Raw genomic sequence first — 21,384 nt, forward strand, 5'->3', positions numbered from 1 at the left:
GCAGGAACGGCAAAACTGCAGGTGAGCAAAGGATGGAGGAGCTCCCGCACAGCCTGAGCAAGGTCGTGCATGGCCCCTGGGAAAGGTACCAGAGCTGCTGGGCTGCACCAAAACGCGCAGATGCAGGGCAGACACCTCCTGTCTGCTATTCCTGCAGCCAGAAACCTCTCAGTCCTTGGTGGAATGAAGCCTTTAGCAGACTAATATTTAGGTAATTCAAATATTCTCCTCCCAACATGAATCCCTTGGCAGGCCCCTGATGAACAGCTTGCGTCATAAATCAGGAGGCTGATTATTGAGCTGAACCTTTGAGGGTGAAATAACAAAAAGGTTCCTTACATACCAAAGACAGTTCCAGGAGAAGGAGGTTGCTAAAAAAGCAAAAATCATCAAGTCATACTTTATCCTTTGCTTTGGTATTTCTTCCTCAGAAAAAAAGAGATCATCCTCAAAAGGCCTGTGGCATAGTCAGGCACAGTCACACAGACCTGCTGCACACAGAGAACACAAATACAACGAGCTTTGCTGCAAGTAGAGACTGAGGGGAACCATGTGTAGTAACCACCTTAGTTTTCATTTAGTTGTAGGCTTTCCTCCCTTTATTTGGGCAGGAAATGAAACTGAGAGTATTTTTATCTGCTACTGTCCCCTTTTCCAGAAGAGGGAGCCAAGTCATGGCAAATTGCAGCCAAAATGTAAACCATGGTTCAATGTATTTTGGGTTTTTTAAACTGTGTGTATGTTTGGAGTTCAGTTAACTCGAAGCAGGAGGGGAGATGAGCTCTGATGTAACTAGAGAAGTGAAATCCATGCAATAAGCTCAGGAAAGAACTGAAGAGGCCTTGGGCATGGTAGAGTAACCACAGATCCAGAAAACTTATGAACTCATAGCCAGGAATGAGGGATCCTGTGTTCAGTCTCACTGCTGAGGGGTGCAAACACTTCCAACACTGACACTGCAACAATGAATCATACTTTCAGTGAGTTAGTAGTCGAGCTGGAAATCAATCACAAAATTTTGTTATTTTTGTACTCTTTTGTTCCTTTCCTTGTCTTGCTCAGTGCCACCTCTTCAATTAGGAGCTTGACTAATCTGCCTCTCAGATAAGAAGCTACTTTCACTGTCCAAACCAGCTGCAGTTGAAAATGTTTGAGTGCAACATCCATCACATTCACATAAATAAATCTAAAGAGTAAATACACAGACATCATTCCTTTTACTGCTGTATGATTTTCTATAAGCAAACCTCCTACCAAGCTGATTAAATGACAAATGGAATCAGCTCAGAGAACAGGTACTGACTAAAGAAAATAATCTTATACAAGTACACAACCTCCTCTCATTTTTCTTGTGTTCAGCTTAATCTGTCAAAAGATTAAACCAAAGAAAAGATTCTTGGGTTAATATTTGACCTGACACTTACTATCCCTGTAGTTTACCCATACAGTGTTGCATTAGTTGAAGATTTTATAAAGTTAAGTACAGATTAGGATCAATTCCTGAAAGGATATGAATGGAGCAATAGGCTCATACATTCCATGAAGGACAATTGTTGTCTCCTGAAAGGACAGCAAATTCAGCTTGAAATCTCCCTAATCCAGCACAGTTTCAATGCTGCTTTGCCACACAATAAAGAACACACCTGGGTTTCTACTGCTAAATAATCCAACTTGGCAAAATTACTAGGCAGCAATACACTGGAAAGACAAAAAAAAAAAAAAAAAAAAAAAGCAAATTATCCAAGAATTGAGCCTGCTTGTAAATGAAGAGCAACTTTCATGCAGCAACTCATCCAGGTGAGACAAGGTAGCAGGATAGTGTTAGAATCATGTAATCCTCATGAAGAGCGTGACAGAACACTTAGGGCTTCCTGGTCTGAGTGCCTGAAATCAACATGCAGCCCACCAGTGGTTTGACCAACTTGGTGCTTAACTTAATCAGGTGAAGGCAGGAGGGGAGCAGAAAGGAATAAAAATAGTTTGTAGCACCTCGAGGTGCCCATGGAGAAGTACAAATCCATTTGAGGGTGCTGTTCATGAGCTCTGTGTTCTGTCTCTGCTCAGCTGAGCACACCAAGCACTGAGCAGGGCTGGGGACATCATCTCACACAAAAGCTACAAAGCCTCCTCGTCCCTTTTTGTTAAGGTCAGCAGAGCAGAAACAATTCCTGACATGGTGACGCTTCTGGAGGGAAGAGACAGCTACAGTGCAGGTCAGAACCTGTAGCCTCAAGGCAGATTTTAGGGCAAACAGGACTCCATATCCTGTTCTATTCTGGCTCTCAAGGATGCTCTCAGCCGTGGCTGACAGCAGCGGCCCCATTTCCCGTGAAGACACAACACACAGGGATCCAACTCCATTTAATGAGCTTTGCAACCCACTTGGACAAAAGGTGGTTTGAAATAAGTCGAACAACACTCAGCTAGTCAAGGATTTTTTTAAGTAATGCCTTTAAGCTTATACTCAAGCATACAAAGCATAAATATTACAAATTAAAAACAATAAAATCACCCTGGAATAATGTAGTGGCTTTTCCTGTATTTACAAGGAGTGGAAAGGAGGCAGAATTCTTTTCAATTTTTCTTTTAATGTGGGAGGAAGAAGCTGAAAGTGTTTCAATGAAATCATCTTAGAGACAGGTACTTCATCTGGCTTAAAGGTGTACGTTTGCCTCTTCAAAAGTCTTGAGAGGAAATGCTTTACTCAAAATTCTGCTGTTAAGTTTCGGTGCAGCAACCTCTGCTTTTCCAACTATATAAAATTCAACAGTTCAGTAAGTATTTCTCAAAGTACCACCACAACTTCATCTTCAGGAAAGTCTGTGAACCCCCACCCTTCCAAAATCCCTCCTTTGTACAACAGAAGCAGCCACAGCTCAGCTTAGATTTGACAGGCAGAAACAAAACATGAGAACAGCAAAGACAGTTACAGGGAGGTGATGGCTTTGGGAAAAGGAGGGAGATTTGTAGCCTAATCAAAACACACTTGCTATGCAGCCTTTCTGCAGAGGTATAAGACAGGATATTTTACAATCCAGCTTCTCCACATCCATAGCATGAATGAAAAAATCTTATTTGCTTTCATCAAAGGCAAGGCCTGGGGGAGGATAAGTGCACCACCTCTAATGACCAGATCTGTCTGCCAACGTTGGGTTTGGAAAAATCTTCTTACAAAAGTTATTTTCATATTATTCTAAATTCATTGGAACAAAATATGTATTTTTACACTAAAGCAAACTGATCAAAGTGGCATTTAATAGTATTTGTTAAAGTGGTTATCTAACAAAAATGGGTTAACAAAAGCCCATTCATTAGTAGTCACCAAATAAGACACTTCTCATGCATATGACAAAAATTCATTTGTGTACTGAGACATCTGTTTACTGTGTACAATATTTCCATAAATTATAATATGTTTCACAGCCCCTACCATTCAAGAATATTTCAAACAGATTATATATTATATTTGTATATGCAAACTATTTTATATACACTAATATAAAGATCCTTAGAAGTACCAATATCACTACCTTTATGCTTTCTCTAAAATGCATAGCTTTCGAGTATCTTCTTGCAGTTACCAAAAACTTTACAGATTAAAGCTGCTTATCAATGTGGCATGTTCATAAAAACAAAGTGAAGTAGTTCTAGACTAATTTTATATTAAACCCCTTAAAAACGTGTTTATTTTTTAATGGAAAAAAAAAAAACCAAGCTAGTGGAAATTCAAGTAATCTATGCTCAATCATTGCCCAAATACTCTATGGAATTAAGGTAGCGTTCTAGAAGGACAGTGAACTTCTCACCCAGGGCTGTAATACTGCATTTCTCATGGAGAAAAATGCTCATCATGCCACAAAACCGCACCACTTTCCACTTCACCCGGGAGAAGCTTTACAGGAGATTCAACAACACAAGTGTCAGAATAGAGAGGAAAAGCTGATCAGTTCTACATGAAGAAATTAGAGCTATTCCAGTTTTGTTTCTGCAGTTTGTTATTAAACAAAGTTACATTAACCATACAGTTTCTCACAAACTAAAAGTTATACATGGTTTTCAGACATTAACCGACTTCAAAAAGAAAAAAAAATTAAAAAAAAAACCCCAAAACAACCAAACCCACAACTGTTAAAAGTTTGGTGTTAGAATAACCAGCCTGGGTGAAGAAAGCCAGACTGCTGCTGTAGCTGGGGGGCTACTGATAGCATGTTTGTTATATATAAACTTGAAGACCTCCCTACCCCAAATGCCTCAAACTGGAGAACAGAACAATCAGTAAGAAATGGGAACAAATGACTTTGTTACATCCATCATCTCGCTTAACCTTGGTGCTCTGCATCTCTCACAGCTGCTTAACAAACAATGGCTTCCCCCCCAAAAATAGCTACACAAGGAAACAGTGTTCACAGTAATGCAATCAGTAACAGGTTTTGTTAGTTCCCCTAAGCCAGGTGTATCTGCAAAGCTTTATACAGTTTAATGCATTAAGTATTCCAGTAAAATTAAGTGAAAACTAAGTTTCATTCTACAGGGTAATACCTACCATACAAGACTAGATTATGTACAGTATGGGACTGGTGTGACAACTGCCAGTGTCTCATGATGTTAAACTGTTTCACTCATCAGCTTGCTCTGTGCTTGGCAAAACTTGATCTATAGACCTAAAAATCTAGAGATAGATTTGGCAAGATCAGAACATCCCATACCCAGAAGATTACAATTTGTTGACTTGAAAGTCTGGACTTCACATTACAACTATAGTTCTAACTGGAGTGAGGACAGTCAGTAAACAAATACAGATGAGGATGAACTGCATCTCTTCAGAAAGGTATGGAAGAAGTGACAAAATGCAAATTTCTGGTTTTAGACAGCCCTGCTTTGCTTAGCTCAAGGCATAAAAACAGCCCAAGTAGCTCTAAAACTACAATTCTTATTCAGCAAGCATGAAGGCAGATCCTGCACAAGATGATGCATCAGAGGCTTCAACAAGCATCTCTCCCCACCACTTGATTTCCTAACACAAATCTTTCAGCTTCCAGACATCCAGTGGCCTTCAAAGCTGTAGCAGCCAACTGGAATCACTGCAAATTCAACATAGAGGGGGAAAAGGCCCCTGTTAAAAAAAACCTTTCAAATGCCTCTGGGGCCGTTTTGGTCATTTGTGAATATTAGGAAAAAACCTATTTCCATCAATACTCCTCCTGAAAAGATGGGTCACTGATCCATTATGAACATAGCTCTCACCATATAAAGCACCAAGAAGTCAGAAACAAGGAGAAAAAAAACAAACCAAACCAAAAGTCCTTAAATTATGATTTACAAGTTTGTACACTATTTCCTAAGCAAAAAGTTGACCTTACTGCAAAGTTTATAGATGAAAACTTGACCAGTTACTTTTAAGGGGAATGTATATCTGGCTATAACTTAAAGGTAGAAAATATTCACTGTTCTATATACACATTTCAAACAGGAGACAGTTAAACTGAACAGTTGCCAATATAACTCCATATTAACTCACTGGCCACTAAACTAGACATCAGCAGCCAATTAGAAAGCTTGAGTTCTGTACTTTTAAAAATGCTATTTTTCCTGTCCTGTTTAATTGTTTTTTTAAAAATGTATTATAGTGCATAGCCTAAGTCAGACTTCCAAAGAGATACAGCGCCTTTCAATGCAGTTTTTGCAGCATTTAAAAGGGACTTTTCTCCCTTCAAATTAGATGTTCATTGAAAAATCTGAATTGAGTGCTGTACTGTAGTAAAAATATTTCAGTCACAGACTGATATAAATGTATACTGTGCAGTACTAAGATTTTTTGATGTCCATCTGCACACATTTTACTTGGGCTCTTCAATCGTCCCCTTGCTGAGGTCTGTCATTTTGGGGTATTTCACTTTCTTCTGGTCCAGCTCATTCTGAGCCCACAGTAGTAGTTTCAGTAATTTTGCCAACTTGGGTGTTGATTCACGATTTTCATAGTCTAGAACAGCTTGATTAACCTCACTCCATACCTGGAAAAGAAAAACTAGAGTTCAGTGACAGTTTTCATAGAATTAACACTGCTAAAGTCACACAGACACTGGGAAGATCACACCAAGTGTGCTAATTCCTCAGAAATGGCCAGCACAAAGCTCCACAGACTATGAGCCTGAAGAAAGCAAGGAAGAGAGCCAAGCAGCTGAATACATTTGGAATATATTAACACCATTTTTTAAAATCTTGCTCAATAAACACTTCTGTTCTTTTGTGTATCACTATATAAGTTTTCTCTAAGCATTTCAAAAATATTTAGATTTTATTTTCATAACATACATATAAAAGACATCAGTTCCCTTTGAGGAAGGACTACCTTCTGTCGCTGCATCATGTTCAGCAAGTCTCCAAATGGTGATTCTTCGGGATTATCAAAGGCAAGCAGAGCCAGCGTGCGCTCCATTTCTGTCAGGCATTCCCTGCTCTCCTCCCCTTGTTCTGCTAATTGGGTCTGAGCAAATTCCAGAGCTGCCTCTGTCTCACGCTGCCGAATCAGTTCAATCAAGTGCTGTTGCTACACACGAAAGACACAGCAATATTAGCCCAACAAATGAACAAATCTCCACTATTTCAAGCCTGGAAGATTCAGACACTGGTGTGTAATTTGAGACAAAAACTAATCTGTAATTTGACAGTTTGAGGTCAATTCTTATCAATGTGTGAGACAAGGAGCAGCAACTTGGCTGCAAAATCTACTGAAAAAGGGAACTTGGTGCTTTTGAGTAACAGGGTTTGAGAAGATGGGTTACTAAAGGAATTCAGACCAACAGCAACTGAAGTGGTAACTCACAGGTCACTGCTGCTGTTACAAGTTTTCATGTTAATAACTGTATATGGTGGTTCCTGCACTATGCCACAAAGTTTCCCACTGCTACCAAAAAATGCCAAGAACACCCGCAATTGCATCCATGTTCAGTCACAAACCTCCCAACATAACCTTAATTTCTTTACTACTTTTCCCATTCTCTCAGCAAACTCTAAGACAAAGATAAAAGTTTGCCACCTGTCCTCACCTGCAAATGGAAGTAGAGATATCTGTTGGTATCCAGCAGCTCTGGATGGAGGCTGTTTATCAATGCAATGGCTTCCTGGATCTGCCCTTTCAAGATCATCTCACGGATTTTTATTCTTTCATCCAGAGTCTCTAAATCCACGCTGGGTTCAATTCCAGACTCCATCCGAAATTTCTCTGCTGCTTCTTTAAAGCCCTCTGAAATAGGAACATTTTACCCATAGAATGTATTGCATGAAACACTTTAGAAGAAAACCTACCAGCTTAAATGAAAGTATTTGAGTGTTGCTTGTGCAATTTGGGGGTTTAAAGATTAACCCAAAATTGTGAAAAATTCTTCTCTATATAAAAAGTCATTTATCCAATAGGCATCTCAGAGTATATGCTTAATTCATTCTGAACTCATGTATGCTCACTTTCCAGGGAAGCAACTTGTAGTCCAATACCTCTTAACATGGAAGGCTGTTTTATACTTAAAGTACTATGCTTATTGCAAAATGAGATTGTGAAAGTCACATTTTCAAGTGGGTGAAGCCTCCAGCTTCACCCTCCAGCCCCAGATCTGTTTACACAGATCCAGCAGTTTTTCTGAGAAGATAGACAAGAAGATACAATCTTACTTTCTTGTATAGTATTTAAGGTTATAACAGCTCTTTTAAATCCCAGGTTGTGTGTTCACAGACACAAAACTGATTTACACCACCCACTAAGATTCTCTTCCTTCAACTCAGAGGCTTCACCTACGCTCAGTGTAAACAGGGGTGTAGATGGATACAAATGCCTCCGCCCTAGCACAGCTTCCTGGGATGGCATGCACCTAATTACTAGCAACAATTCCTGAGGGGTTTGGGCTGTTCCAAGAATAAAGCCAGGCCATGTGCTGAAGGGGTTAATATTCTGGTCTCAAATTATTTTGACAACAGCGCCCTTTCAGAGTTTATCTTTCTGCCCAGTTAAAAACTTGCTTCTGATAGTTGTTCTTGCAGCTTTCAGACTGTTATTTAACAACAGCAACTTATCTTGAGCTGTTTCAATGGCACAAAAAAGGACATCACGGAGAAGCAGGTCATGTTTACAGCACTGCAGAAAACACTTTGTTTTCTCTATCATTTAGCAGAAGAGTTCAGGCTCATAAGTGTCATCTGTATTCCATGAGAACTGCTCAGTCTCTGGTTCTTTGTCAGTCTGCAGCTAAAAGGACACCAGAGCAGTTGGGCTTTGCTAAGAGAAGCCAACAGCAATGACAAAGTTCTCACAGCCCTTAATTCCACTCCATCCAGCTCCATATTCTACCCTAAACTGATCAAGTATGTGACACACATGAAGAGCCTCCAGGCACTGCCAGCTGTTTTTACCTGTGACAAGGTAGTTCATGATAAGGCGGTTCATGTCTGCTCTCTGGATATGTAAGTTATTAAGCTTTTCCATCCATTCATCTTTTGTGATTTCATCAGGTTTTTCTGCATAACTCATCCTGGACTCCAACTACAAAAGAAAAGCACCTCGTTTAACATGATTCAATAAGAAATAAGTTTAATGTGTGTAAGAATTGTGTTACTGCCATCTTTAGAGCTTTCTATGAGCTCTTTTAAATAAATAATCCAAAATTGACCCTTTCATCTTAAACCAGAGTTTTGCATTTTTTTCCTCATCATTCCTGCACTCTCCTATATCTATTTGCCAGGCTCTAAAGCTGCTTCCAGAAACCTCAGAATAAAAAATTCAAATACAATTTTTTTCTACTTACTCTTAAATCCACTCCATAAAAATCTTGTATAGAATTTACCCAGGACATGCAGCATCACAGTGAGAAACCAGCGAATCAGAGTTTGACAGCCAGCCAGAAAGACTGTGACAAACACTTATAGCAATGCCTACGTAAACAATATCTGCTTTAAATCTTCACCAAAACTTCAGACAGCTCCCTATATTGCACAGCTATAAAAGTGTCCATGATATCTTACCCAGTGTACAACTCAAAGCTTTACACCAGCTCAGCTTCGCTGCCCACAAAAGTTCTCCTGTCAGCGCTACTAAAACGTTATTTCCACTATTTTTCTAGACAATATTTCTGTTCGGATTGGCAGGCAAAGCATTTTACCAAAGCCGCATTTAGTGATTTCTACCTCCAAGTCACGACCACGGGGGCAGCGAAAGGGGAGGACGGGCGGCCAGAACAGCAACAGGCACCGCCACCCCTGTCAGACAATACGAGCGGCAGCGCGACTCCTCATCGCCAGCCGCTTCCGACAGCTTCTCCCTTCTCTGCCCCGCGGCCGAAGCCGCCCCGCACCCGGCAACTCCGACAGCGGGAGCACGACCCGCCCGGGCCCCGAACGCTCCCGGCCCCGCGTTCCGCCGCCCGCAACCGCGCGGGGGAACGGGGCCCCACCGCCCCGCGCTGATGCTGCGGCCCGGTTCGGCTCGGCTCGGCTCGCCGGGGACCCGGCTTCCCCCGCCGCCACGGCCCGGCCCGGCTCTGCGCGGGCCACAGGGGCGCTGGGCCACGGGAGCGCTTGGGCCCCGCTCGCCACAGGCCCGGCGCCGCCGCTGTAGCCGCGGCGGGCGAGCGCCGGCCGGGCCGGCGGGTCCGGGTCAGGGTGAGGGCCCCGCTCCCGCCGTGCCCCGAGGCCGGCGCGGCCCCCCCGCCGCCATCTTACCGCGCGCGCCCGGGGCCGCTCCGACGCACGAACGCGGGGCCTCCGCCGCCTCCGCCGGGCCGCAGGCGCGCGGGTCTCGCGAGAGCGGCGCTCGCGGCCAATCAGCGCGCGGGGAGCGGGCGAGAACACGCGACCGCGGAGCGGAGCCGGGGCCGCGCGGAGGCGGCGGCGGCGGCCATGGCGGGCGCGGGGCCCTGAGCGACGCGCCCGCCTCCTCCTCCTGCCCTGCGCGCCCGCTCCGCGCTCGGCTCACGGCACGGAGCGCCGGCCCCGCCGCGAGCAGCTGGAGCAGAGGCTGATCCGAACCGTGCTCGGCGCGAGGGGCGCAGGAACCGCCGTGTGAGGCGGCGGCGGCGGCGGCTCGTGCGCGGTCACCGCGGGGTCGGTGCGAGCAGCGGTTGTCGGGAGCGGCTGTGGGAGCCGCGGCCCCGCCATCCGCCAGGGAAGCGGGCTGGGCACAGCCTGCGGTGCCCCTGTGCAGCCCCCGCAGCTTCCTCGTGTGCTGATCGGCTGGGCTGGGAGCTGTCCTGGCTGAGCATCGATGGTCTCTGCCGAAACGCGCAGTGGCTGCTGAGGCGTTGATGAGCCCACGCCAGGGCTTGTGGGTCGCTGCAGAAAAAAGCAGGAAAACGATGTTGCCAAAATAGGTTCTTGCACAGGTGAACAAGAAGCCAATCCACACACAGAGTCGAGGTATTTGATTTATTTACAGTTCTGCGCATAAACTGGTGCTGGGTGGCAATTCCACAAGCCAGCACACCAACTATCAAAATTTCTTACTATTTTTACATTTTAGCAAATGAATTAGTGTTCATTGGCTACAAGTTGATTAATCCGCATGCTCAGTCTTGTGTTTTGGATCCATCAGTGGTCACGATCTGCCCCTGCCCTAATTACCTTTAACCCACTTGGAGCTGATTTCAGAGCAATTGCTGAATTGGCTTTATTAGTGTCTTCGTTATCTTGGAGTTCTGTCAGGTGGCCTTGTGGCCCATGAATTCTGCATTCTTTGTGCCCACTATCATTAGTACATCCTTCTTACCAAACTTTGTTAACTTCCCCAAAACTTCAAAGAACGTCCTCCCTTCAGAAAAATTTTACATATTCCACATTTTGCAACAAAACCTCAATTTATACATTTAAAGGGAGAACAGGCTTAAAATGTACACTTGTCTGTGTGAAATGCTGCAAATGATACACCTCAGAAAAATGTAATTTCACTCACACAGATGGGGAATATGGACACATTTGTACACTTTTCACTCTTTATTTTGTAACTGCAATAAAGCCCAGGCTCCAAAATTCACTTTCATTACAGTTGTGCTTATGTTGAAACAGAGAAAGCCTATGGTGTAATAAATAATCAGGATAATAGAATATCCCGAGTTGGAAGAGACACACAAAGAACAAAGTCTTAAGTCCTGATTCTATGCAGAATATCGTGGCCAGCTACATTTCATCAGGAGCCACAGTGTTAGGAAAAAGAATAGCTCTAAACTGATAGAGGGCAGGGACACCTTCCACTGCTCCAAGCCCAGTCCAGCCTGGCCTGGAACGCCACCAGGGATGGAAGTCTTGATCCATTCTTTTTTTTTTTTTTTTTTTTTTCCTACTAATGCTCTGAGTGCAATGAAAATTCTGCATGTTTGGGGAATTGAGCAGTATATTGAGTAACAAATTATACATATTTTATACTCCAGGAAGATCCCCTGCTGTGCAACAATGCAGGGGAAAAGGTTTCCTACATCATTCTCTCTTTTCCTAGCACCAAACACTGACTTCTGTTGAAAACCTTCATAATTCTCTCAAAGGTTGGAAAAAAACCTTTCTTTTATTGCTCAGGGAAAACCTTGCAGGTTTGACTCCTTGCAGGTTTGACTCCTTTGACTCCCAAGTTGTATTAAAATGCACAACTACTTTGCTCTTGGGAAATTCTCCCAAAATACAGCTTCCATATGCCACAGTCCTACAAGAATCGTACGGTCATGAGGGCAGTAGTAACATGGAAGTTGGATTGTGGGGGGCAAAATGACAAAATTGATATTAAAAGAAACCTATAATAACTGTAAGTGCAGTTCATAGATTTTTAGCATTAATTAGGATTTGTTAAATCCTAATTTCAAAGAGGTGTTTTGATGGCTAATATTTGGAGTCATGCAGAGTGAATCCCAAACCAAAGTCACTAATTCCAGGAGAAGTCACAAAAATGCTTGTATTTACCTGGAATTGGAGAGGGGGAAAATTCTGCAAGTTTGTATCAGCTGGTAAAGAAGGAGGTTACTTTATTTATGTGAACATGATGAACCCTCATTAAAGTATTTCTCTGTGCTCATCCAGTCTTTTTGGAAAATCTCCAGGAGCCTTGGAGAATCAAGAATCCTGAAGAAGCCTTACCTTGACACCTGATGTGTCTATTTTGTGATGTGCAGAGCTCTGAGGACAGAGGCCTTTTTCCACTAAAAGAAAAAAGGTAAATTTGGAGCACAGCCAACAGAAATTAGTCTCTTCTGACTTAAATGTATTAATTATCTGTTAAATACAACAAAATCACCAGAGACTGAGGAGGGAAAAGGACTTGCTCGTTTGCTTTCATCCATGCTCTTTTCATGGGTTATCTCTCATCTGCAGTTTTTCCTGGCTGCTGCAATTGGCTCACTCAGAGCAATCAGTGACAGAGAACTGAGGGAAGGAATGAACATAAAATAGGTGTTGTTTTTCTATTGTGCATCTTCAAACAGTGGTTAAAGGGAAGGTGGGTGAGAAGTGATATCCCAGATCTGGGAACTTGGTGCCACACAACAGTGATGTCTTGTCACAAGGTTTCATGGGTGACATGTAACAACCCTTGTGTGAGACACAACAAATATAAGCAAGGCCAATTTTAGAAAACCAAAGATAAAAAACCAAAACATTAATTAGGGAAGCTGAAGGCATAAATAAGAGGTGTCAGCTGCAGAGGAAAGTCAGTGCACTGACCACCAAAAGGTTTTGGAAGAAAGTGGAAAAAAGTTTTAAGGAGAGTTAGTGCTGAGGGATTTGTAGGTATCTCAGCATAAGCTTCTCTGGTGTCTGAGGAGAGAGAGAAAAAGTGCTTATTAGTGCTTATTATATTTTATTTAATATTAAAACTTATTATTTTAGAAGCTGATTGATGGTTATTAATCCCTTCTAGGATTTCCCAGCAGAGTTTTCATTTCAAACCAGTTACAAATTACAAGCATGTTACAGGAGAGAAGGCCTAAAGTGAAAAAACCCCTCACATTATAACCAAAAAAAGCTCCTCCTGCTTTGCTGCCAGGATGATGTAGATTCAGAGCAGTAATCCAGGAGTAAATTTCTCAAGTTAAAAGAAATTAGGCTGTAAAAGGAAAAGAATTAGGAAGACAACAAGGCAGGGAAAGAACTGAGATGCTGCTGATGAAGGTGACACATGTTTAGTCAGCATAGGTAGATCATCTGACTGGCTTTAACACAAAGATGTAGAGGTTTTGTGGTTTAAAGTGTAGTGTGCTCTGGGGGTGCAGATTGCATCACCACTATGTTAAAGTGGTGTAAGCCTCTTACTAAATGTGTGTAAGAGGAATTTAATACTTTTTCACTGCAGGATTCCTTGTGGCAGGCATCCCCCATTCCCTGCTGCTGTTGAATTCCTTGTTTTGTGTGTTCCCTCTTGGTGTGTAATTCCTGGGTTTGAGCTAAATTTGTCCGTTAAAAGCATATCACTAGCTTTTCCCAGAGCATAAATCACAGGGCAGATTGATCTACCAAACACTAAGGTATTTTCCCTCCATGTGATTTCATTTATTGCAGCTCTGTAGCTGCAGAACAAAACCTGAATTCCTGCTTGCCCGTAATTGTGGTGTTTTGTACTTTTGCACAGGAATCTGTTGTGGCTTTTTACCTCTTGGTGTTCCTGGGTGAAGTATTAAAATTGCCCAGTTTTACAGCTGGAGAAAGAGGCTCACTATGCTAGTAGCAGGTTTTCCAACATTTTCCTGAGCTTTTGCCACCAGAAGTGTCATGAATAGACTCCTAAAAGATGTAATCAAATTACTTGACAGAATCTTGTAATTCTGTAGAATTATTTCTAGGTAGTTTTTTGTTTTGTTTTGTTTTGTTTTCATTCCTTAATCTCAGTAAACACTGTATCTATCTGGAATCCACCTGAAACCTGTGTTACCAACCCAAGAGGAAAAATGTGCAGGATCAGGGTAATCAAAGAGCCAAACCTTGCACCTCCAGCTGTCTAAAGGCTCTTCAGGTGCCCAGGACAGGAGTCTCTGTATGGTGTTGGGGTGTTCTGCACCCCTTGGGATCCCTCAGTGTGTGTCAGGAGTAGATATTTCTGGGTGCCAATGTCCCAAAAAGCGACAGAAGGAATTCCACACGTAAATGGAAGTTAACTATCTGTAGCTATTTGTAGCAACTTGGATCCTGCAGTGGTTTTCTAGTAGCTTAATCATTGACCAAGGATGTTTCCTGTGGAGGCGCCATGTGTTGGATGGGCAGATTCAGAGAACATTCCACTCTCAGCACTCCGAACTTGGGAGTCAGAGGAAGGCATTACAGCAGCTATTTGCCAAACAGTGTGAGTAGAACAGAAAAAGCATCCAAGTCCCAGTGGAATGCGCACAGGTGGGGAGCACAGCTGCTGTGAGCAGGTGGCTGTGCAGCAGCAGCCTGGCTCCTCTGCCATGTTCCTCCGCTGCCCGTCCACCCTCACGAATCATGGCTAAAGCTGCCGTTCCCGGGACCAGCCCGGGTTTGCGAGCGGAGAAACGGGAGCGGGCCTGAGGGAGCCCCGAGGGGTGCGGGGAGTGAGCGCAGAACGTGCACAGGCGCCGCGCCGTGTGAGGAGGAGCCGCCATGGCTCTGAGGGCCCCGTGTGGGGAGCGGAGCGGAGCGGCCGCCATGGCGCGGAGGGCGCCGAGGGGCGGGGCGGGGCGGGGCCGCCGCTCTCCCGCCCAGCGCCCGCCGGGTCCTCCGGGAGGCGCGCGCCAAGGGCGGCGCTCTGGCCCCGCCGCCGCCATCTCGGTGTCGATGGTGGCGGGGGCGGGGCGGCCCCGCCCGGCGCTGCCGCGGAGAGAGGAGGAAATGGCGGCGCGGCGCGGCTGAGACCTTTGGCGGCCGCGGAGAGAGCTCCCCTTCCCTGCTCGCGGTGAGTGCGGGAGGCGGATGGGGGAGCACCGGGACGGGAGGAGAGTGGGAGCGGGGCCGCGGCTGCGGCAGGCAGGTCGCGGGAAAGGCGGCCCGGCCGCCTTTGGGCTCGCTATAAAATGGAGGCGGGCGGGCGGCCGGAGTGGCTCGGGTGTGCGTGGGGGGGGGGTTCCCCGGGGAGCAGCGGGGCGCGGGCACGGCACCGTCTGGCCCGGTCCGGAGGAGGCGGCGGCTCCGTGCGGGGCCCCGGAGGAAGCCTTTGGCTCACGCCGCGGCGGGGCCGGAGCGGAACGGCCGCTCCCCGGGCGGAGCGGGCTGAAGGCGGCTCCTCCATCTTGGGGGGAAGGAGAGGAGAGGCCGGGTGTGCTCGGAGCCCGTCGCCGTCATGGCCAAGCTGACGCCGGGAAGCTGCTTCGTGACGGCACCACCGACTGCACCACCGGCCCCGGGCCCGCGCCGGGGGTGGCTGGGGCGGGGCAGCGCCCTTGGGGACGCAAAAACCCAACCGAGCCCGACCGAAATCGTTCCGGGGCTGCGGCGGGTGGGACTGGAACTTCCCTGCCTTGGAGAGGTGTTGATTTTCTCTGGGCAAACGAGGGGATCTCCTTATTGGTGAGTTAAACACGAGGAGTTGAACTTAATCATGTTCTGCTGAGTATTTTGTAGGGAGAAAAAAACCCGAATATTTAGACAGTAGCAATTGTGGGTCGGTTTTAAATATTTAATAAATTCCTTGCCGATTTCCTATTCTTGGCACTAATGTACTTAAATGGTACTAATGTATTTAAATGCTGTCTCTTGGAGGTGGCGATAATTAGGAGCTGTTTGTTTGGCTTGCAAAAAAAAAAAGTATTTAGTGGCGACCAAATTTTATTTCATACAGTGAAATAGCTTATACCTCCAAGCAACGGCTTATGTTTTGTGGTTATGAAAATCTTACTATATTAGCTTGTCCTTTTTAACTTAGAAAGAATGTTATCATCTCACACTGTGTTATAAAGTGAATGTGTATTATGCTTGCCCTGCAGTTTTTATCTCCAAAATTTTGAAGCAGTGTAATGTGCTCTTTTTCTTGCATGGGCTTTCATGGATTTTCGTTCCAGGAACTTCAGGGAGAGAAAAAAAAAAAAAAAAAAGCCAATTCCTTTTATTTAACTCAGAAGAGTGTATATAGCATTCCTAAATTCCCTGGGTTTTTTGTTTGTTTGGTTTTTCCCTGGATTATAGAGTTCACTTTTTTTCAGAACGAGCTCTTCTGAATACTTAGTAATCATAGTCGTGTTAAACTAAATTCTTTGGCAGGTAATATTAAACTATATTTTGCTTTATTTTGTGGTAACTTTTTCCACTGTATGCTTTTTTTGTGTATTTTCCTCAGTTTTAAGGGGTAATTCGAATTAGTTTAGCTTTAGCTGTCTTGGTGCTACTTCTCCAAACAAAATTTGCTAGGTCAGTGAAAAACGATGTGTAGTTGCTGTCCAAGTGTACCATGTCCTATGTTAATTGTAGTAGATATTCTGGGTTGTGCTCCACTTTCATGTGTGCCAGCCGCTTGTTATCGTTCCTTGACATTTAGAGCTTTCTATAGGAATAAATATAGAAGTCAGCTTAAAATAGCTCTTCAGTTAGGCTTTAATTTTTTTTCCCTTGACAGTTCCAGAAACATGTCATGCATAAAGTTGTTTTAATGCTCTGGGGTGAAAGACTAAAGGCCCATGTTGGCCTTCAGCCTCCATTGAGACTGCTTGACTCCAGTGATTAGAAAATCAAATAAATTGTATTTTCAACACCAGCATTTTAAAAACTTTTTTGCAAAGTTTTTGGGTTGTTTCTTTAAGGGGTATTTTCTGTTAGTATGCAAATGAAGGTTTTGCTATGTTGCAAATATATGTACAGTACAAAAATAACTGCAGTTTTTAAAACTGTTGAAATATAAAATAATAACATAAACTAATGTCTATTCACACATGATTCAGAGGGTGTTTTCATATAATTAAAAGATGGATTTTGAATTAAAAAAGCAACACGAAAACCCTGAAATTCCTCAAAGCAATGCAAATAGAATAGAATCTAGGTTAGTAGATAAAATTAAATATTTTTTCAGTGTCTAGTGGACTCCCAAAAGCCAGTATTTGTTCTGCTTAATCCAGCTTTACTGCTAAGATTTTTCTGGCAGTTGATCACGTTATTTGTTTCTGGTTTAAGATAGTAATTGTCTTTATAGTTGTAACGTAAGGACAGTGGGATTTTAATTCTGTACAGCTTGAAACTTTAAGCTGGAGGTATTAGTGGGAAGAGGAAGAGCAAGGATTAAAAGGGTTGGGCTGAGAGTTATAAAACGAACGGATGGAAGTAGGAGCAGGGCCTGGGCTGGGAGAGAGTGACATTAGATGGCTTTAGTTGACAGAACTGGTGTCTCTGCACCAGTTTTATTCTCTGGTGCACTTTCTGCCTTGTGTCTCTTGTGCCACAAGTAGTAGAGCAGTGGTAGGAGATACAAGGAGAGGATTTTAATAGGAGCAAGGTTTCCCCAGTCTATGCAAGAGCTTGTTCCTGTTGGTGTGTGCAGTCAGGCCTGAGTTCTCAGCTCCCCAGTTCACTGCTGGGAAGTTTTTATCTAAGGCAGCTTCTGAAATAATCGGATATTTGACAGGTGTTATTGATGGTGGTCTCAAGAGCACTGATGGACTGTGAGGTTATAAAGCTTAAATTTCCAGTTAGGCAGCTCAAACACACATATTAAATGGGCATTATGCGTGTTCTCCCAGTAAATTCTAACCAAAACTGGAAACTCAACTGTGTTTACTGCATCCTTAATAACATAATCAGTGTGCTGTAATTACTGTGTTGCACCAAATTTGGACGAAGTTCATTTCTGTTTATTTCATATAATTAAGCTGTTTTGATGAAATAAGAATAAAAATGATAGCTACTTTCAGAGGTTATATTTTAACTCACTTTTTACAGATGAAATAAGGGAAAAAGTTGTATAACCACATGATTTTTTTTTTCTTCAACAGCTGCACTGGTAGGATCAGAAATGATAGATTATTTAAAGATAAACAAGCTGTGGGATTGTGAAACGTTAAAGATTCTCTGATTTAGCTGTTGGACTTAACAGCTGAATGTTCCTAACGGCCCTGATAAAGAACTAATTTCCCTGGTGCCCCGGTGGAGAAATGCCAGAGGGTGTGAATTGCCTCCCGAAGCAGTGTTTCCTGGACAGTTGCCAAAGAGATCGAGTTCAGTTGCAGAAATTGAACATTAAGCCAATATATAATATGTATTTGCAAAATATTTTCATTCAAGATGATGGAAAAGGAGTGCTAAAGATCCTGTGCATTGATTGATACCCCAGCAGTGTTTGTAATTGATACTTCTGTTGACTAAACTTTCAACTATGACTTGTAAAACTGGCTTTTGCTGGAGGCTTTAAGAAGGTTTCTTGTTAAGAGATGATCATGCTTGGGCTTTTAATCTAACCATCTGACCATCTAAAGTTGTGTTTATTGATTCTTAATCTGTATAAAAGAGAAAAAAATCCAAACCAGTAGAGCTCTCTACACTGCTTTGATTGTGCTCCCAGCTTTCCTTAATGGGCAAAATCTGTTTATCTGATTTTTGCTCTTGCTCTTCAGACCCTCAAAGCAGAAGTAAACCTGACCCAAAACCTCAGTTTTTTGGGGGCTAAATTTTCATTTTTAGGTTGAGTATGGGATTATCTTACTCAGAAGAATGTGAGTAAAGGCTTTAGAAGGTGTTGTAGGAGTAGTGAAATGCCAAATGTCAGTCTGTTACTAAGTCAGTATCTGCCTAGGCTACCCATGGAGCTCTGACTAGAAAATAAAAATGACATGTATGTAATACGTCCCTCTTAAAATTAATGTTTTCATAAATGCCAAAAGCACTGCAGTCAATATGAATTTGTTTCCCAAACACAATTATGGGCTTACAGCTTGCAGGATGTGCACCGTGCAAGTGCCTTGTGTTAGTAGGGGTTACCGAAGTTTGGCAGCGCTGTTGTCACAGTTCTGTCCCCAGCTGCTGACACAGAGCTGAGCTGGCAAAGCTTCTCCTGCCTACACACCTATCTTGGAATCTCTTTGCCAGTGTAACTTCTCCCAAGGAATTTGATTGAGCTTTCCAAGTCTTCCCCCCCCCCCCCCCCAGATGAGCTGCTTCTCTGCTTGGAGGAGCCTGTGATAGAGGTTCCGTGTGCAGCTGCACTGAGAGCCCACTGCACAGGGTGGTGCTCACGTGCCCCACCCTGCAAACAGCACAGACAGGTAAAAGTACAGTTTTGCAGATCTAATTACAGCAGTGGGAGGCACTTGTGCCAGCACAACTCTGTTGATTAAGGGTTGTAGCCCTTAACGTTCCTGACTTGTGCAATTGTGACAGGCAACATCTGTAGTACAGATAGGATCTGTTCCTAAATTAAATCTTAGTGTTTGCCAGATATCTGATGGGCTGGCTGCTCAAGTGCCTTGAGTATTTCTATGAGAAATTGCTATTTAGCTGAATTTAACTGTGAGAACCTCAATCTGGCTCAAAAAAGCTCTTTTTGCTACTTGCCCAGAATAAAATGCCTGTAATGCCTGGTGCCATTCTCATTCTATGCATGACCTACCCATCCCTTCTTCCCTTGACTGCTCGGGTCCTGTGTGCTGGCATCTGAAGTATGAGGGGTTGAACCTGAAAGACATCAAAATAAACTTCAGTGTGTGTGTGTTTTGCTTGGCATAAACCAGGGAGCTGCTCTGTGGTTTTGCTTGGTGCAGTTCTGTTGTTCTGTGGAGTCCCTCGTTGTCTTTGCTCTCTATCTGCTGCTGGGCACAGTCTGTGTGTGCTGCTAATGGGATAATCTGCTGCTCTGCACACACATTAAATTCCTCACTTCCAGGTGGTCCCACATTCCCTGCAAACACGCAGGACTGCTGACCTGTGTGAGCACAGGTTTCCATCCTGTGAGGCACTGGCCTTCCTATGAGGCTTATGTAAGGTAAGTGAGCAGCCTGACATCAACCATGGAAAGCCTGCAGATGTTTCAGTTTCAGACACAGCAGAGAGGTTTTATAATGTGTGACTAAAGACATTTTAATTTGGAAAGATTAATGTCTTTATTATTGCAAGTACAGAGACCAAATGAGTCTATCTTGTTATTAAGGGAAGCTATTTCTTCTTGGAATTAATCCATTTCTTTGTGTTTTAAAAAATAAGCTGTTAAAGTGGTTTGTTCTAAAGTGCATTTTAAAGTTAAACTCTTCATTATTTTCTGCTTTTGAAAAGTATTGATCTTGTGAAATTTATAAATGTATTAAGTCTCATTTTTCATGATGGAAAAATCTAGAAGGAGATTGAAAACTTGTTTCTGCATATTTGAAAATTTCAGAAAAGTAGTTAATGTTTGTTTACATTTTAAATCTCATTAGTTGATTGTCATCAGCACTGTGTGTTGGTATGTGGTGTCATGTGAATGTGCATTTAATAGGCTTTTCTGTACCAAGGCAGGATGAGTGTTCATACCATGAATATTTGAAAGAATTTTTCAGTACCAAACATAAAATGGCAGAAAATCTGCAGCCCACAAAGCTACACTGAAATGTCCTGAGTGTCCTGGGTGTAGAGAGGTGGTAGGGATGGGCATTACTGAATAATTCATGGCACCACATCACTACACCTCATCCCCCTACAGTACCTTCAAAGGTTTCTTGAAAAAACCTCGGGGAGATTGAGGAAGGGAATCTCAACAGATGTGTAGAAACCTCTGGATTAATTTTTGCTCACCTGCTCTCTCTGGTCATTTTACTGCATTGGTGTACTCAAGTGTCCTCAGTGAGCTTTGCCCTCCTTTGGTGTTGGTACCATAAACACCCTTTCTTTCCACCACCTTCAAAGGGTGTAGATTCTTCATCCTCTGGTTCAACCATTTCTACTTGGGACAGCCTGGTCTCCCAAGCCAGTCAGTTCTTTTCCATTACTTTTGGCAGAAACTCGATGGGATACTCCCCAACACTGAAAAAGGAGGCTTTACAAAGAGTAGAACCTCTCTGTAATGGGAGATGCGGAGGTGAAGGCACAAGCAGCAGGTCTGAGTAGACTGAGGTGTGGTGTGAGACTGGACTGTAGGTATCCATGGTGCCATCCCTGACAAATTATTACCCTGCCATGCTCTGTGCATCAGAGATTGAAATACTATCCTGATACTAAAACTAGACCTTGGTCATATTTTGTCTTAATTTGGCTGTAAAGAACTGTTCCTACTGGCCTGGAATAATTACTGCTTCCTGCGGCATTTAAGAAGAGCACAGGTTTCTTACATTAGGCCGGATTGTTCCCGAGGAGCATGGCTGTGTTACTGCTCAGTCTGCATCTTGCAAATGTAAAATCTTGCTAATTTTTTTAAAAGGGAGTAATACATTGACTCGAGAATAGGAAGAAATGAACTGCCACTTTTAAGTTAGTATTGTAGGTAGAGGAGGTGGTGGCTTTGTTTGTAATCTTGAATTAGTTTAATGTGTT

At 43.5% G+C, this 21,384-nt stretch overlaps 2 protein-coding genes across 9 annotated transcripts in view; one reads left to right on the forward strand and one right to left on the reverse strand.

Moving 5' to 3' along the window:
- Nucleotides 1–2,344: 2,344 nt before the first annotated feature.
- Nucleotides 2,345–9,787, reverse strand: GID8 (GID complex subunit 8 homolog). Of its 3 annotated transcripts, none has more exons than XM_053958728.1 (5): nt 9,706–9,787; nt 8,401–8,530; nt 7,047–7,243; nt 6,350–6,547; nt 2,345–6,011 (listed from the first exon to the last, which is right to left on the reverse strand). In XM_053958728.1, exons 2-5 carry the CDS (start codon nt 8,516–8,518, stop codon nt 5,838–5,840), a joined length of 687 nt encoding a protein of 228 aa, XP_053814703.1. In that variant the 5' UTR covers nt 8,519–8,530; nt 9,706–9,787; the 3' UTR covers nt 2,345–5,837. The 3 variants fall into 3 exon arrangements, with proteins under 3 accessions (XP_053814703.1, XP_053814702.1, XP_053814704.1); XM_053958727.1 differs by lacking the exon at nt 9,706–9,787 and adding an exon at nt 9,172–9,351; XM_053958729.1 differs by lacking the exon at nt 9,706–9,787 and adding an exon at nt 9,010–9,165.
- A 111-nt stretch (nt 9,788–9,898) lies between these two features.
- DIDO1 (death inducer-obliterator 1) overlaps nt 9,899–21,384 on the forward strand; it is a 52,487-nt gene continuing 41,001 nt past the window's right edge. For 2 of the 6 annotated variants that reach the window (XM_053958711.1, XM_053958712.1), the window contains exons 1-2: nt 9,903–10,398; nt 12,063–12,175. The gene's annotated coding sequence lies outside the window, so the exon portion shown is untranslated. Of the gene's footprint in view, nt 10,399–12,042; nt 12,176–14,764; nt 14,864–19,722; nt 19,865–21,384 lie in introns of those variants that run through there. The other 4 variants (XM_053958707.1, XM_053958706.1, XM_053958709.1 and 1 more) reach the window with 4 other exon arrangements.

Source organism: Vidua chalybeata, chromosome 17 (assembly GCF_026979565.1).
Source record: "Vidua chalybeata isolate OUT-0048 chromosome 17, bVidCha1 merged haplotype, whole genome shotgun sequence".
In the NCBI taxonomy this organism is placed as follows: Eukaryota; Metazoa; Chordata; class Aves; order Passeriformes; family Viduidae; genus Vidua; species Vidua chalybeata.